This window comes from Silene latifolia, chromosome 8, assembly GCF_048544455.1.
Source record: "Silene latifolia isolate original U9 population chromosome 8, ASM4854445v1, whole genome shotgun sequence".
NCBI classification, from domain to species: domain Eukaryota; kingdom Viridiplantae; phylum Streptophyta; class Magnoliopsida; order Caryophyllales; family Caryophyllaceae; genus Silene; species Silene latifolia.
In genome coordinates this window covers 48,045,736-48,059,728 of record NC_133533.1, presented here as the reverse complement: position 1 = coordinate 48,059,728, position 13,993 = coordinate 48,045,736, and the positions used below count along the sequence as shown (strand labels likewise).

At 39.1% G+C, this 13,993-nt stretch overlaps 1 protein-coding gene across 1 annotated transcript; it reads right to left on the bottom strand.

Annotated features, from left to right (window-relative positions):
- Positions 1–746: 746 nt before the first annotated feature.
- LOC141596809 (brefeldin A-inhibited guanine nucleotide-exchange protein 2-like) lies at positions 747–13,707 on the bottom strand. The gene is made up of 11 exons (XM_074417059.1): positions 12,269–13,707; positions 10,145–10,462; positions 9,553–9,898; positions 8,914–9,336; positions 8,525–8,814; positions 7,091–7,364; positions 5,840–6,339; positions 5,432–5,753; positions 4,475–4,850; positions 1,891–2,573; positions 747–1,663 (listed from the first exon to the last, which is right to left on the bottom strand). The coding sequence occupies exons 1-11, from the start codon at positions 13,528–13,530 to the stop codon at positions 1,061–1,063; spliced, it is 5,397 nt and encodes a 1,798-aa protein (XP_074273160.1). The 5' UTR covers positions 13,531–13,707; the 3' UTR covers positions 747–1,060.
- Between the last annotated feature and the right edge of the window lie 286 nt (positions 13,708–13,993).

Sequence of the window (13,993 nt, the reverse complement as noted above, 5' to 3'; positions counted from 1 at the left end):
CAGAGAGAGAAAAAGTGGGTACTTTGTGAGGTAAAATGGTATCCGTCACAAACTTGTGACGGATATGTCATGTCTTCAATGAGAATTTGTGTTGCAAAAATTGGTGTAGTTGGGAGAACTTGTCCATAATTGACATTTGTCTGTACTACAAAAGAAAGAAACAATGTCAATTATTAGTTGTTTTTGTTTAATACAAGTGGCGGAGGATTTAGGGGGTTAGTAGGGACACTCGCCTTTATAGACGGTCAAAAATTTCAAAGTTTTTAGTTAAAATTTTCGAATATTTTTAGACTTTTCCTTAAACCATTACCCGTTTGCTCGCTAAAATTTTCCGACCCCCTAGGATCAATTCCTGACTCTGCCACTGTTTAGCATTAGATTGAATTATAATGTCACCAAATTCTCATCTTCTGGAATTGTTCTTCCCAATAAATAAATTAAGCCATGCAACCAATCATTTTGCAAAAAACAATCATTAAGGTAAGGTTGGCATTGAAATGCAAACAATCATTTTTATTAGTTTGGTGAATTCAAACAATTATTATGAGCATATATTCTTCTAATATAATCATTATTATTATTATGGGGTCACTAGATCCTTGATTCCTTGCTTAAGGAAAGGAAATCATTTGATCAAGTATTAAACTGTGGTATCGATCTCAAGTCATGGTAGCAGCAAACGAGACCAGACAATTAATTACCCAACAGAGCAGTCAGGACCGCTAATCAACATGGAAGACCACTAGTTCAAGTCGAAGAAGCTCAATTTCTGAATGCTCGTTCAGGAAAACTCTTTACATTAATATCTACTCACGTTTTTTTTTACTAAAAAGCATACAACAAAGCTCCCGATATAATCTGTGATCTCTTTTGCCATGCCATCCATCGAGACCATAGGAGGAGGCACACGAGGGAGTAAACTCAATCAAAGCTATCATATTCACTAGAAAAAAAATTAAATAATTATGGAACAGAGAAGTGAACAACAAAATCGAAACTGCAACACCTTGTGTCAGATAGATTATCAACATCAAATCTGCAGAATGACACTCGGCCAAGATCAACAAGACCGCAACAAGACAGGACCCACTGATGCACTAAGCATTTCACTCAAAGCTACTTGAACATCCTTCGACCCGTGTTCACATTTGATCAAGGTAGAAAGAAGAGGGAAGAATGTTATCAAGTTCCTCTCGAAGGAAGCGTCTCCCAAACTACATATGCCCTGTAGTGTTGCCACTACTAGGGGTCCACGTGCACCCAATTCTCTACGTCTCCTCGAACCCAAGGGAATCCTCCACAGTTGCACAGCATTTGACGGAGTTGCTTGTCCTGATGAAGTCTCAATGTAGTATTGAAGCACTTCTCGGCAAAGATTAATGAGGTGGGATTCTACTTCCGCCTCGTTGAAGTCTAGAGGCTTGTCTAGCATGAGGTTTTGTAACAATGTGAGGCACATTTGGTAGGCCTCGTTTTCAAGGCGTAGAAGTGGAGGGTCTTGCATTTGAGTGACAGATCCAAATTCCTGCAGCTTAGTGCATAGGTTGGTGTCACTGTTAATCTTATGTGCGTGTGACGCAACTGCATGCAAAGCATCAAAGAGGACACAAACATTCTTTGCCAATATCTGTGATCTATACATTGAGTACATCTCCATTGTAGCCTGCCAATTAAACAGAAGAATAAATTTAATGCATATTCCAGAGTCATGTCATGTTTGCATTATGGCAAGCTCATCTCAAACAGTGTTTCTAAAATGTACTTCGTACTACGTATTAAAGACATTAAAACTAAAACTATTGTTGCACTAAACTTTAAAGTGAACGTTAGATTGATGCAATATACGGGCTCTAAACCTAGTATACTAATTTGCATATGAGTCATGCTTACCTGGATCAACAGGAGTTGGACAGCGCACCGGCTTTTCGCATCAGATATGGCAGCATATAACTGCCGGGTTCTTAAGCCCTCTGTATCAAGATCAGGATCAGTTTCAGTCGGCTCACTGGTACCTTCTCTACTAATTGTTTCTTCATTATTACTTGCTGAAGTATCCTCGTTAAAGATGAAAGAAAAATCTGGAAGGGTAGACGCGGCTGCTTCTTTCAAGGAAAAAACCACATCAACCCATTTTTCATCTGAAAAGAGATCACCAGAATTGCTTATCAACCGAACAAATGCAGCAATACCAATTCCAGCTAAGCTTTGGTGAGGACGCTTAATGAAGCCCACCAAGAGCATGAGCACTTTCTTTAGAAGAGGATGGACAGTGGAATAGAATTTGACAAAAAGGTCAACGATTAGCTCAAGTGACAGTGTACAAGTCTCATAGAGCCATGAATCTTGATCAAAGTCAGCTAGTTCACTGTCTATGGCTTCCCCCGATGAATTTTCTGCAGTAGTGTCAACAGCATGATGAACATAATCAAATATACGGAACAAGACGGATTCAAACACCCGCTCCCACAGAGGAAGTGAAAAGTGATGGCCATAGTTTCGTAGCGTATCGAACAAAATCTGCAGCGCACGTTTTCTAATTTCAGGTCTTGGATCAAAGCTAAGTTCCGAAAGTCCTGCAATAGAGAGAAATAGAGTCATATAAGTCACGGAAAGACACTGATAAAGTTACACCCAATAAAACACACACACTGATATTGAAAAGTTGGGGAAAATAATCAATATGATGGAGCATCGTTTGATACGAGTATTAGACAAAGTGGAAACTGCAAATTAGCTCACTATAACCAAGTCTACTCCTATTTACACTCCACAGATACCATGTTAGAAGCGAAGGAATTGAAAAGAAATATCTTCGACGGGTTTTTTTATTTTTAATAATTTGGGAAATACACAAACTAGAAACTGTGGAATCAGCCAAGTTGAGTTTTCTTGAACAAATATGTTTGACAGAGAATGGAGCCGTAAACTCAGGATTAATGACCCTAATACTTCCCATGGACAGAAGGCTAAATCAATGGACAATGGTCACTTTGGAGTTCTTTCCTCCTATAGTAGTTAAAGTTCAGCAGACAACGACTTCGAACAGACATAGCATATCTTGATCACAAATTACAAAATGTAAGTGCAATAAAAAATTTTGAAATCGTATGAGCAATCTAAGAAATTAGATGAATGTACTAGGGAGCTGTTTGCATTGAGACCGAAAAGTAATAAGAGGAATGAGAGGAATGCTTAGTAAGAATTACGCCTTATAAAAAATAAAGACACCAAAATGCTCATCAATCATACTCAAGTTTGGTGTCTAAGGAGGCAAGGAAAATTGTGGGATAGTAGTCTGATACACATTAAGTTTAAAGAGATTTGGAAACTTGGTGCTCTATGATCTGGCTTGTGGACCTAGTCAGCTTGACCTTCGGTGAAGCAGGTTAGCTAACCCCACCACCAGCGCAGGTGCTACAATCGGATGGATGAATCAAAATCTAACACACAAACATTCAGGACCAGACCAGTTAGCTGGAATGGGTCTTCGCAATATTCTACACACTTTTATGAATGAACGAACAGGTTGAAAAAGCATAGAGGAAACATAAATAGTGGGACAAGCATGGTATAGAGAGATCTAAAGCCAGCAGGACGCTAAGCGCCTATCAAGCAGATGCAGTTGTAAAGATAAGAGTAAATGCTAGACTTGGCATACTGCCAAAACCAACTCATACTGCACAGATCAAGTGATTATAGCCACCGGATTGTATGCATAATAGCAGACTAATAGTTACAAAATGTCAATCTAGGTGTAAAAACTGTACCCATACCCACCCATCCAAACGGATCTCTTTCGGGATAGTATCCAAGTAGGCCTACCTGTAACTAGACCTAGCGAAACAGACTTAATTCTAAATAAATCGACCGAACACAGCAACTAGAATATGATTAGATACCCAAACTGTCATGTACAGGGCCTGAACTTTGTTGGACCCGACATTGACACAACTGATCCAACTCAAAACCAGTTGGACCTGATCCAGGATGCCATGAATTGACCCAAAACAAACATTTAAAATTATACGAGAGCACAATAATATTCTTAGTTCTCAAAATATAAATGAAGAGAAATTTGAAAATTGAGAAGATTATTGTGGAACAAAGGGGTAAAAAAACCTTGATAAACACTAGAAAGGACCTGACTTAGACCCAATTGACCAGAACCAGAGTTTGTAACTATTACCCGAAAACGATTCCAACCTGACACCTACTAACCCTCTCCTAAAACTTGTTTACAGATGCTTCGCACAGACCTGAACTCTACGGTATTAAACCTGATGAATGCTCAGTTGCATAACAATAGAAAACTCAATTGCCTCGGACCCAACAATGGCAGGATACATATTTAGTCAGTTGGCATATAGTTTCACATTTGGCAGATAACAACATTAGTGTTGTGCATCTGTCAACAAACAGATAGTGTTATGTTACACCTAAGATATTTAAAGAAAAGGTATGCATATGCTCTTACCGGCCAACAAAGGGAACCAAAAATATAAGTGATCAACCTTATCAGCTGACTCTCCATTTTCCAACCTTCCATCTTTTCCAGGTAGATGTGGAGAGATGTTTCCTGAGTTTTCCTTGTCCTTATTTTTGCGTGCTGAGCCAAGATCTCCTTCAGCAAGCTTAGCTGCACAGTACTGCAGGAAGCCAATAGCTGTGAGACTGATATCCTTGTTGAATCTGCTGTTAGTAAACGCAATAAGGCAATTCACACAATCTGTGAAGGTAGTAGTCTCTGTTTCGGTGATATATGGGAAGTAGTCCCGAACAATCTTCTCCATTATCTCAAAGGACAAAAGAACTATACTTTTGTGTTCATCATATGCCGCTGTAGTGAAGACCTGAAAACATGCAGATGCCAAGGATCGTCATTAAAAATTACTTCTAACAACCAACTTCGGTCAAATTACCTATGAGCACTTAAATTCACAAACGCATAATGATTTCCGTGTTCCACATATCCCCAGACATTCAAGACAGAACTAAATCATTTAAGCATGAGTTACTTTACGAAAAGCACGTTTCCTAAATCACTTCTTTCAATACTTATACAACAAAAAAGCCTTGTAACAAATAATTTGGGATCCGCTAACATGATTAATTAAAGGCACAGTAGAGGATGGAGAAGACAGTCCAACACTGTTCAGAGGCGGGTAACTGGAATTCCCTTGAATGCAAGAGCTGATTTAACCAGAAAGAAGCTATGTACTCCACCATACCGAAGATATAGTTCATAGGGTGAATGACATTCGAGAATAAATGGGGATTAATCTCTGTCACCATTCATAATCTATATCAAGAATAGTAAAACAGAGAGATTATTAATAGAGGCTACTGTGATACCACATAACGAAAATATCATCCAAAAGAGAAACAATACTACACATAATGAACAAAGACATTAAGTTAAAGGAGCCTATACCATAAACATGCTCTTCCAGCCAGATTTGACATTATTCACACGGGACAACACCATCTGAGACACACATCTTATTATTAGTTCTCTGATCTCAACGGCACTACTCTTCCGCATGACGATGACAAAAGGCTTCATGAACTCATTTTGAAAATTGTAGTTAGCCAGTTCTTCACGTTCCAAGAACTTCATGGATAATTGGCGCAAAGAATCCATAGCAAATATAGCAATTGATAAATTCTCAGAACACCCAATTGTTACAAAAAACTCCGCAAGCACATGCCAAATGCTTGACCACACAAGCCTAATGCGGTTCATATTGTAGTGCCTGATTTGGAAAACAAAACATATATGAAGACAACTTAACAGTATGTAACGAATGATAACATACTGGGAGGCACAAATGATACTTACGCAATCTCAACAATCTTAGTCAGGCTGAAAACTCGCGGATCTGAAGCAGATCGTAGTTCATCCATAGAGACCTTGCATAGTGCCTTAACAAAATCAATGATGGCCTCACTGTTTAATTTTTGACTACGAGTAAATATCCTGTTCATTTCACCACTTCCAACTTGTTCTAGCATGTTCAAATTAGAGACTATGATATTCATCTGCTCCGATGTAATGGAACCATTGCCTCCAATACTAGCACTATCATATGAACCTCGTCTAACAGCTGCAGCTGCATATTGCATTTTGCCAGCTCCCTTCTTCTTCAAAAGTGGAAGAATATTGGACTTTGCCTGTTTTGACTTTCCTTGATCATTTTGAGGAATTGCAAAAAATGTTGCATCAGAAGGGGCACCTTCACCAAGGAGGTGCAAATGTTCAAAACGAGACACACATGTCAAAATATGCTCCCATGCTTCCTGCAGATAGTTACCATCTTCATCTGCAATGGTCACTATTGCCTGTGGGACATAAAAGTTTAAATATTAAAATAAGACAAAGCAAGAGCAGTCTACAGAACCTAACATAAACACCCTTCTCATGGCACGCAAATCAATAAGCTAGTAGGTTAACTAATGAGAACTATTAGCTTGAGGCCTTAGAGCAGTGTTACTGCCATTTAGGAAGGCCACTGCAAAGATCTGAAACCATCCTAGGATAGTCAAGTACTGTCTATCAAGCCAATACACCAAAGACCAACACAAAACTCTTCCAAATATATTCCAGCCAAAGTTCATTTTTGTAGAGTACAAATTTCTCGCAGATTATAGTAGCTTAATTGCGCTAGTTTTGAAAATAATACATTACATTTGCTATCCTAACTTACACATCTTTCTCTATTGTTTACATTTTTCCTTACGATCTTCAATGATTTTTTTTTTTTTACTTGCTCATAAGTCATAACTAATTATTTTGGGGAAAATGTCTCCACTTCTATTTAAAAACTAATCATCAACGGCTTGGATTACAATTATATTACATTTTCCACTTTTTCTAAAAACTAGTAATCAAAACCTTGGATGACTATTATATGATGCATGTCATTTTTCGCAAATATAGCTACCTTTTAGTGATTTTGGAGCAAATTCTCAGGTTCGTTTTATTTTGAGCCACATTTCCATTATGTTTTGTACACAGCAGTAACAAGCATTATGCTTTCAGCTAGAGCAAGAACACAAAAAATTCTTCAGATTTAGCAAGCACAAAACATACCTTGATAGCATAGATGTTTTTCTGTTTGATATCAGCTGGCGAATGTAGAGAGGTGAACTTTGCAAGTGATGTAACAAAAGCATCCCTGTGAGTCTTCATGGACATCACTGAAGTAACATGGATTGCACAACGAAATCCTTCCAGGCACAGCTCTATAATCACTTCATCGTCAGTTTGATCAAGCGGAACACTGAAAGCGGCCAGCATAGGAGCCCAACAAGCCTCAATCATGAATCTGAGGATCACAGCGTCTGTGGCGGCATAATAAGCTGACCTACAGATAGCTATATGATATAAATAACAGAAATATGACATAAAATTACCGTAATTTAACATTTACTACGGAAAAAATTGCAGCATGAAATGTCTAGAGAGACCAAGGACAGCCAAAATAAACAAAACACAACTTAGGGCTCGATTCTAAATGTCTTGCCAGAGGTGAAGAGTAGATAGATAGATTAAAACCCTAAAGCATGCAGCTTTTATAAGTATCATTGCACTGTTATTCCTTCAACAAAATCAAGAGGCAGCTTAGAATCCTAAAACCAGGCTGCTTTTGAGATTAACATATGATAGTTCCTACAAGAAACAAGTACATAGAAATTTGAGAGGCGAAGAAAAGACGGCAAATCTATCCCAACGGAGAAACAAATTTACGATCTCCTACACAATTACCAAAAAAATTTAAACCTTCTCTCTACATTTCTCTTTTCGCCCTTCTAGCTTTTCAGATAAGACTCTTTGTTTCTTCTGTAACACATAACATCTCATACACCTGCTATCTTTAGCTACGCATTTATCAGGACAAATATTGCCCGGAACTGAGAGAAAACCCACATTAATTAAAGGTAATAGTAAGTACTTAAGTAGTAAGTTGTCAATTTGGTACAAGGGTATACTTTCGGAACAACAAAGGAGAGAAAACCCACATTAAATGTAAAATCTTCTCCCTAAACGAAAATTCACGTTCTAAACCTGAAACAGACATTATCAGTAGGCTAAAAACCCTACAATCATACTAACAATTTGGTGTGAATTGAAACTGTGACACAAATGATATCACAACCAAAAAACTGAAAATATGCCCATCTCTTTCTCATGCATGAATTGTTAGCTTCCCCATTCGTTTTCTGGTACCCTCAAAACGTCTCCCCTACTTGCACACTAACTTGTCAAACGATAACTGGATCATATCCTAATCCATGGGAGCCAGAAGTAACACTCACCACTAGTAGAGGAGTATGTCATTCACAATTTATTATGTTATCTTGCTCTACGAAATTTTAGCCTTCACAATTTTACAATTGTTGATCTACATATCCAGGATAATGCACTCAACAGCAGTTTTCAACTAGTTGCCAAAACCATATTGTGAGAAACTATTTTCCCATAACCTAGCACGCAAGAAAATTATGAAGCAAACTAAAATCTTACTCAGACTTGCGGGCTTTTTCTTTGAACTGCTCTTGCATGTGCCTAATTAGGTCATCACTAGTCTCCATGTAGCTTTCATCTCCTCTCTTACGAATCACAATATTCAAGATATTATCTAATCCTAAGATTCTATTGGTATTCATAGATTGCTTTTGTTGAGAAGCTATGTCATCCTTCAGCTTGATTTCGTTTCTAGTAATCCGCTCATACAAAGATCGCATATACTCCTCTGGAAGATCTTTTCCATCATCAATCCCACGGTTGTTTCTAATAAAATCTTCAGCTGACATCTGCATGAGTATTAAAGAAAGAAAAGGGGAAAAAAAAGCTCAGTGACACCTGACTATACTGCATGAGCTCCAAAAGTGAATTGCATTCATCTATTATACCTTATTCTTAACCATTGGATTATGCGCATCAGTGTTGAGCATTATAACAGAATATGCAAGAACATAGGCAGTGTCTGCAGCGGAAAATGCCTTTGCATTACATTTCCAGTAACGCTCCGCAAACTTCTCCATGATTCGATCAATCTTCTGAGCTTCACCAGGTAACCTGAAACCTTGCAAAAACACCCTAATTGCTTCATCTAGTTCCATACCTTGAAAATCAAAAGAATCTACATAGGCGTGCATCACTTTCAGGGACATTTCTTCTCTTTCCCCAAGATAATCACCAATCAACACTTTATTGAGATCAGACGAATCTTTCAAGAATGCTGCTATTTCTTCTGGTGAACTGCCCACCTTGTTAGCATTGATAAGGAACTCAATTCCCTTTTTTGGCTTCCTATTAAAGAGAGATATACCTTCCTGCCGTAGAGTGTACATCAGAGAGTAAAGCAAAATAAAAAAACTAATAAGGAATAAATGATTGGATAAGGGAGAAGTTGAACATATCAGAGGAGAAAAAATTTCGGTCAAGAACCAGTAGGAATAGAAGGGAGCATGAGGAGAAATGGATCCCTAATATCAGCATTTCCTTAGTCCTATCTAGCTACAGTGTAAAACAATTGGCGCTAAATTTACCTGAAGTTCAAGCTTGTAAGCTCGTCGCTGCTCAATTGTTTGTGCTTCGGAAACATCATTTGAAGATTCTGAATGAACATCAGAACCTTCTGCAGGCTCATCCCCGGTCCCATTTGCCAAGTGAGGGCTACCGCCGTCAGGACTGCTATCAATAGACTCAAAGTTCTTAGATAAAAGAGGATCCGGGATGCGCAATTGTCGGTTCATCCAGTCACCCATAGATTTAAGGACAGCTACCAGGCACTTCATTGCTTCAAACTTCATAGTTGGTTCTTGAAGTGGCAACAATGTAGTAGTAGCACCAGGTGGGACACCTTGGGCAGTTTTAAGGAGGCCATTCACCATTCTGTAGCAATACAGTACAAAAACAGTGGATTCAAAACTCATATCGGGATCAGCAACAATTCATAAATACATCCTGATTTTATAAACGTCTTAATTTTTTTCTGTTAGTAAGTTAAAACAGTTTTTTACTTGAACTATTGTTTGCTCCGACTAACTAGAAAGGTTTCAACAGATAAATTTTACTTAAACTATTAAAAAGGGTTTTACTGAGATTATATCTTTTTAACACAATAAAAAGAGAACATACCTTTCAAATATATTGGATGAATTGACATCACAGTCATAATTTAAGAAAATGTCCACCAAGATCTGTGAATCATCACAGAGTCTCTCCAGAAACCGCAGCACTATCATTTTCTGCTGAAAATTTGGTTGTGTCACATTTTCTAAGACTCTAAGAACTATCATAGGGAAAAATACACCTATCTCCGCCTTCAGTCCAGCTCTAAATCTGGCTACCAAACTCATGAAGATGGAGCATGAAAGCTGGAAGACAATCATAAGGGTTGAAGCACTGTTCTTAAGCAATGATAAACACAGATACTGTTTGATAGCGCCCAAAAATCTGTAATACCAAAGACAAAAAAATTAGACAGGATGAATTAGAACCTCAACATAAATAGTCCATCATCTTTATGAAGAAAACATATACTTAAGAAAGACAGAGCATAGGCTATTTTAAATCAGGCAAAGGTAATTCTTGTAAGCAGCTTCAATGATTAAATGCAGCAAAGTAACTCTAGTCAAGGGTTCTAAAATACGTGTCAACATTTTTGCTCCATATAAGTAAATGCAACACTAGAACAGCTCTAGAGCCATCAATCACCGAAATACAATACATTACAGCAAACAGCCAGACAAACATCTTAATAAGAACAGAAGGCCATCTTGATCCACCGCTCTAATATAGCTAGCTACGATCTTCCCCATGATTTGTTGACGGCTGACGGCTAACCTCCAAAACCACTTTCTCTTGAGAGCTTTCTCCATAAGGCAAAGACTAGAAAACTTTTCAGTGATAAACATCTTCCTAGTTTGATTTTTCAAAGCTCACATCCTTAGCCAGAATAAGACTCCTCCTATTCTCCAAATTTCGCTAGTTCTCTAGTCAAACAAGATGGGATGGTAAATGTTTATCTTGTGTACCCCTTTGCAAAAACTCGAATACTTTGTGCACCGAGGCTTATGTTGAACAATTGGCGATTCAACTCTCTCAGAACTTTGAACGAGTTTAGAACAAACAGATTATTCAAATAACTGCCTCGTATAGAAATAACTGAAGTATCAAGAATTTCACTTCTTTATTACAGTGTACGTGCACACTGCACATGAGCTACCCAATATTCCACATATGCATGCATTATGTTACATAATGCTTAATACATAACTTAGGAGTTGTTCTTTTCTGACTTTGTGTAAATAACTACGCCATCCAATGGAACCAAAGACTCGCATTTCTTTGGCTCTGGACGGAACAAAGGAAAATGTGAAACAACAGATGATTAAGCAATTCTCGATGCAATTATTATTACGGGTCATCTGATAGCTATGAGTAACTTTTTTCTAGTGTTTTGAGGAATCATCAAGAATGATAAAGAGAAACATCTCCACCACAGACAACTAACTAGGATTGGTAGTAGTGTAGCACTTACTAGAAACCGTAAAGAGAAACACCTTTCGCCCACATCGTGTGTTACGCACATAGGTATAAATCACAGATCTAACTAGGTCGTTTCTTGATTACCATCCCGGCATCACTCATAATGCATGACCAAACGTCACTCAAGAGAAGGTGACCATAACTTTCTCCATCCCACTAATTTTTCTAACCCTTCCTTCTCAATCCCGATACTGTCCAAATATCTACAGGTCTCACTACACCATCCTTGTATTCACGGAGTATATGTTAGTCATGGTAGCTTATTAGTAAGGGAGTCATCATACTCAAAAGTAGAATGATGTGGCAGAAAGATGAGAGAATTGGTCCCCACTCCATCCCATCAAATATAAAACTCATATGGTATGGTGACAGTCGACATGGATCGCCGTTCCTCCCGGATAGCACAAGTCGTTACCTCATAATTTGACTACAAATTTATGGGTTTTTGGGTTGCTCGTTGGCAGGTAGTTCTACATAAGGTGAAACACTAAAACGGAAACAATTTCCCATAGCTTACATACTGTGATCTCGCTCTAGTGAATTAGGACGGTGTATCTTCACATACTAACCAATGAGAAATACAACACAAAAAAGACAAAGCATTGGCAAAAGCAGTTTTACACAAGTGTAATGGTAAAAACCGCATGGTATTTTCCAAAATAACCTATACAGGCCAGTGAGGCAGTGAGGCAGTGACTAAGAAGAATTTACCTATCGCTGGTCCTAAAGATAGCACCAGCATTCTCCAGCAAAATCTTAAGCAACTCCAAAGCGACAATCTTCCCCCTCATAAGTAACGGATCAGAAAGCGCCTCTTTAGGAGGCGTCTTCATGGACAACTTACAAAGCGCCCTAAACACCAAAAAAGCATCTCTCCTTAACTTATTCCCAATCTGAACTTCCAAATCCTCATCCCTCTCACTCAACACCACCCCAACCCCCAACCCCTCTCCACTCTCACCATCCGCCAATTCCCCTTTCCTCCCCTCCAACGCCGTCTTATACATACTGATCTCCCAATATTTCGCATCCAACATATCCTTATCCGTCGAATCCAGCAAATCAGCAGGATTCGTCCCCTCAACTGTCGCATTAACCTTGGTCTCGAATGCTCCATCATGTACAACACCTGCATTCCCTTTCTCGCCACCTCCAACAGCGGTATTCAACACGCCATCAATATCCTGCATTATCCTAGTAATAAACCCCTGCACCTGCTGCGTCACACCATCACCTCCTCCGCCACCAGTGCCTCCTTCATCCGGAGGAGCCATAAGCTCCGCCACGACAATCGGCTGTATCGGAACAGTTGAAGAATCTGCCTCCATTCGTCGAAACACAATCACAAGCATCTGAATCAACGACGCTTTTGCCGTCGTCTGATTCACAACATTCCTACTCCCTAAATACACATCATAACACGTCCGTACAACCTGCAATAAACAATCTCCATGAATCCGAATACTCGTCGATGTCACCGCCGTCAACAACGACTTAATCACAAGAAGCTCAATTGCCTCATCATTCACATTAACCTCAACACACCTACACACCGAGTCAATGACTCGCGCGAGTAGCTTCGACTCGTGACTCGACCCGGCCGAGTCAGCCTCGCCACGTAGATAGCCATGCGCGATGAGCTTCTGAAGGCACGTGACACCTGCGTCAGCGATCTTAGGGTTAGCCGAAGCCGCCGCATTGAGAAATGGTGATAAGATCAGTTCTGAGTCGACGACGGAGAACTCGTGCGCGCCGCCGTCGTTCAGAGGTCCGACGGCGGCAGTTGAGGCGGAGGAGGGAGAATCCGGCGAGCTTAAGGTTGCGGAGCCGGTGGTGGAAGTGAGTTTTTCGAGGAGAGATTTGCACTCGTGGACGAGCTTAGAGTTTTTACGCCATGAACCGTTTTTGATGATATTTTGCAAGGAAGGTACGAGTACTGCTTTAAGGCGGGAATCGGATTCCGGCGACGCCATTTTTGCCGGTGATAAGGTCACCGGAGATGTGAATTGGTGGATTGTTGATACAGATTTATGATGACGATGATGGAAATTTGATGATCATTTCGTTTTTGGTGAGTTTATTTAATTAGTGAGTGATCTGAAATCTGAGATGTGGGAAAAGAAGATTGTCTCTAGTCTACTGTGCGCTTCGTGCGTAGTGGTTCGTATTGTTGACTTTATTCGTTACAACTTACATTTGAACATTACCTCCATTTTTATCCTCGTCATTTCTTTACGTTTATTTTTTATTTTTATTTTTTTTGAAAGGGCCCACTTGCGGTTCTAATTGATAATCAATAAGTCATCTAAAACAAGACTCTCGACATATAGTGGTAATAAATCTGACCACCTGGTAGCAATAAAACTAGGTGTCGTAATACTAGAATTAACTATCAAATTAACAATTTATAACCTAAACTTTGACTCTACTAACTTT

Bases quoted from the DNA above. Each gene is read 5' to 3' on its own strand.
- LOC141596809 (XM_074417059.1), bottom strand. From the start codon at position 13,530: ATGGCGTCGCCGGAATCCGATTCCCGCCTTAAAGCAGTACTCGTACCT. The intron at 4,851-5,431 runs GTATAGGCTCCT...GCATGTTTTCAG, and splicing joins GCTGGAAGAGCATGTTTATG to GTCTTCACTACAGCGGCATA. The intron at 2,574-4,474 runs GTAAGAGCATAT...TCTCTATTGCAG, and splicing joins TTGGTTCCCTTTGTTGGCCG to GACTTTCGGAACTTAGCTTT.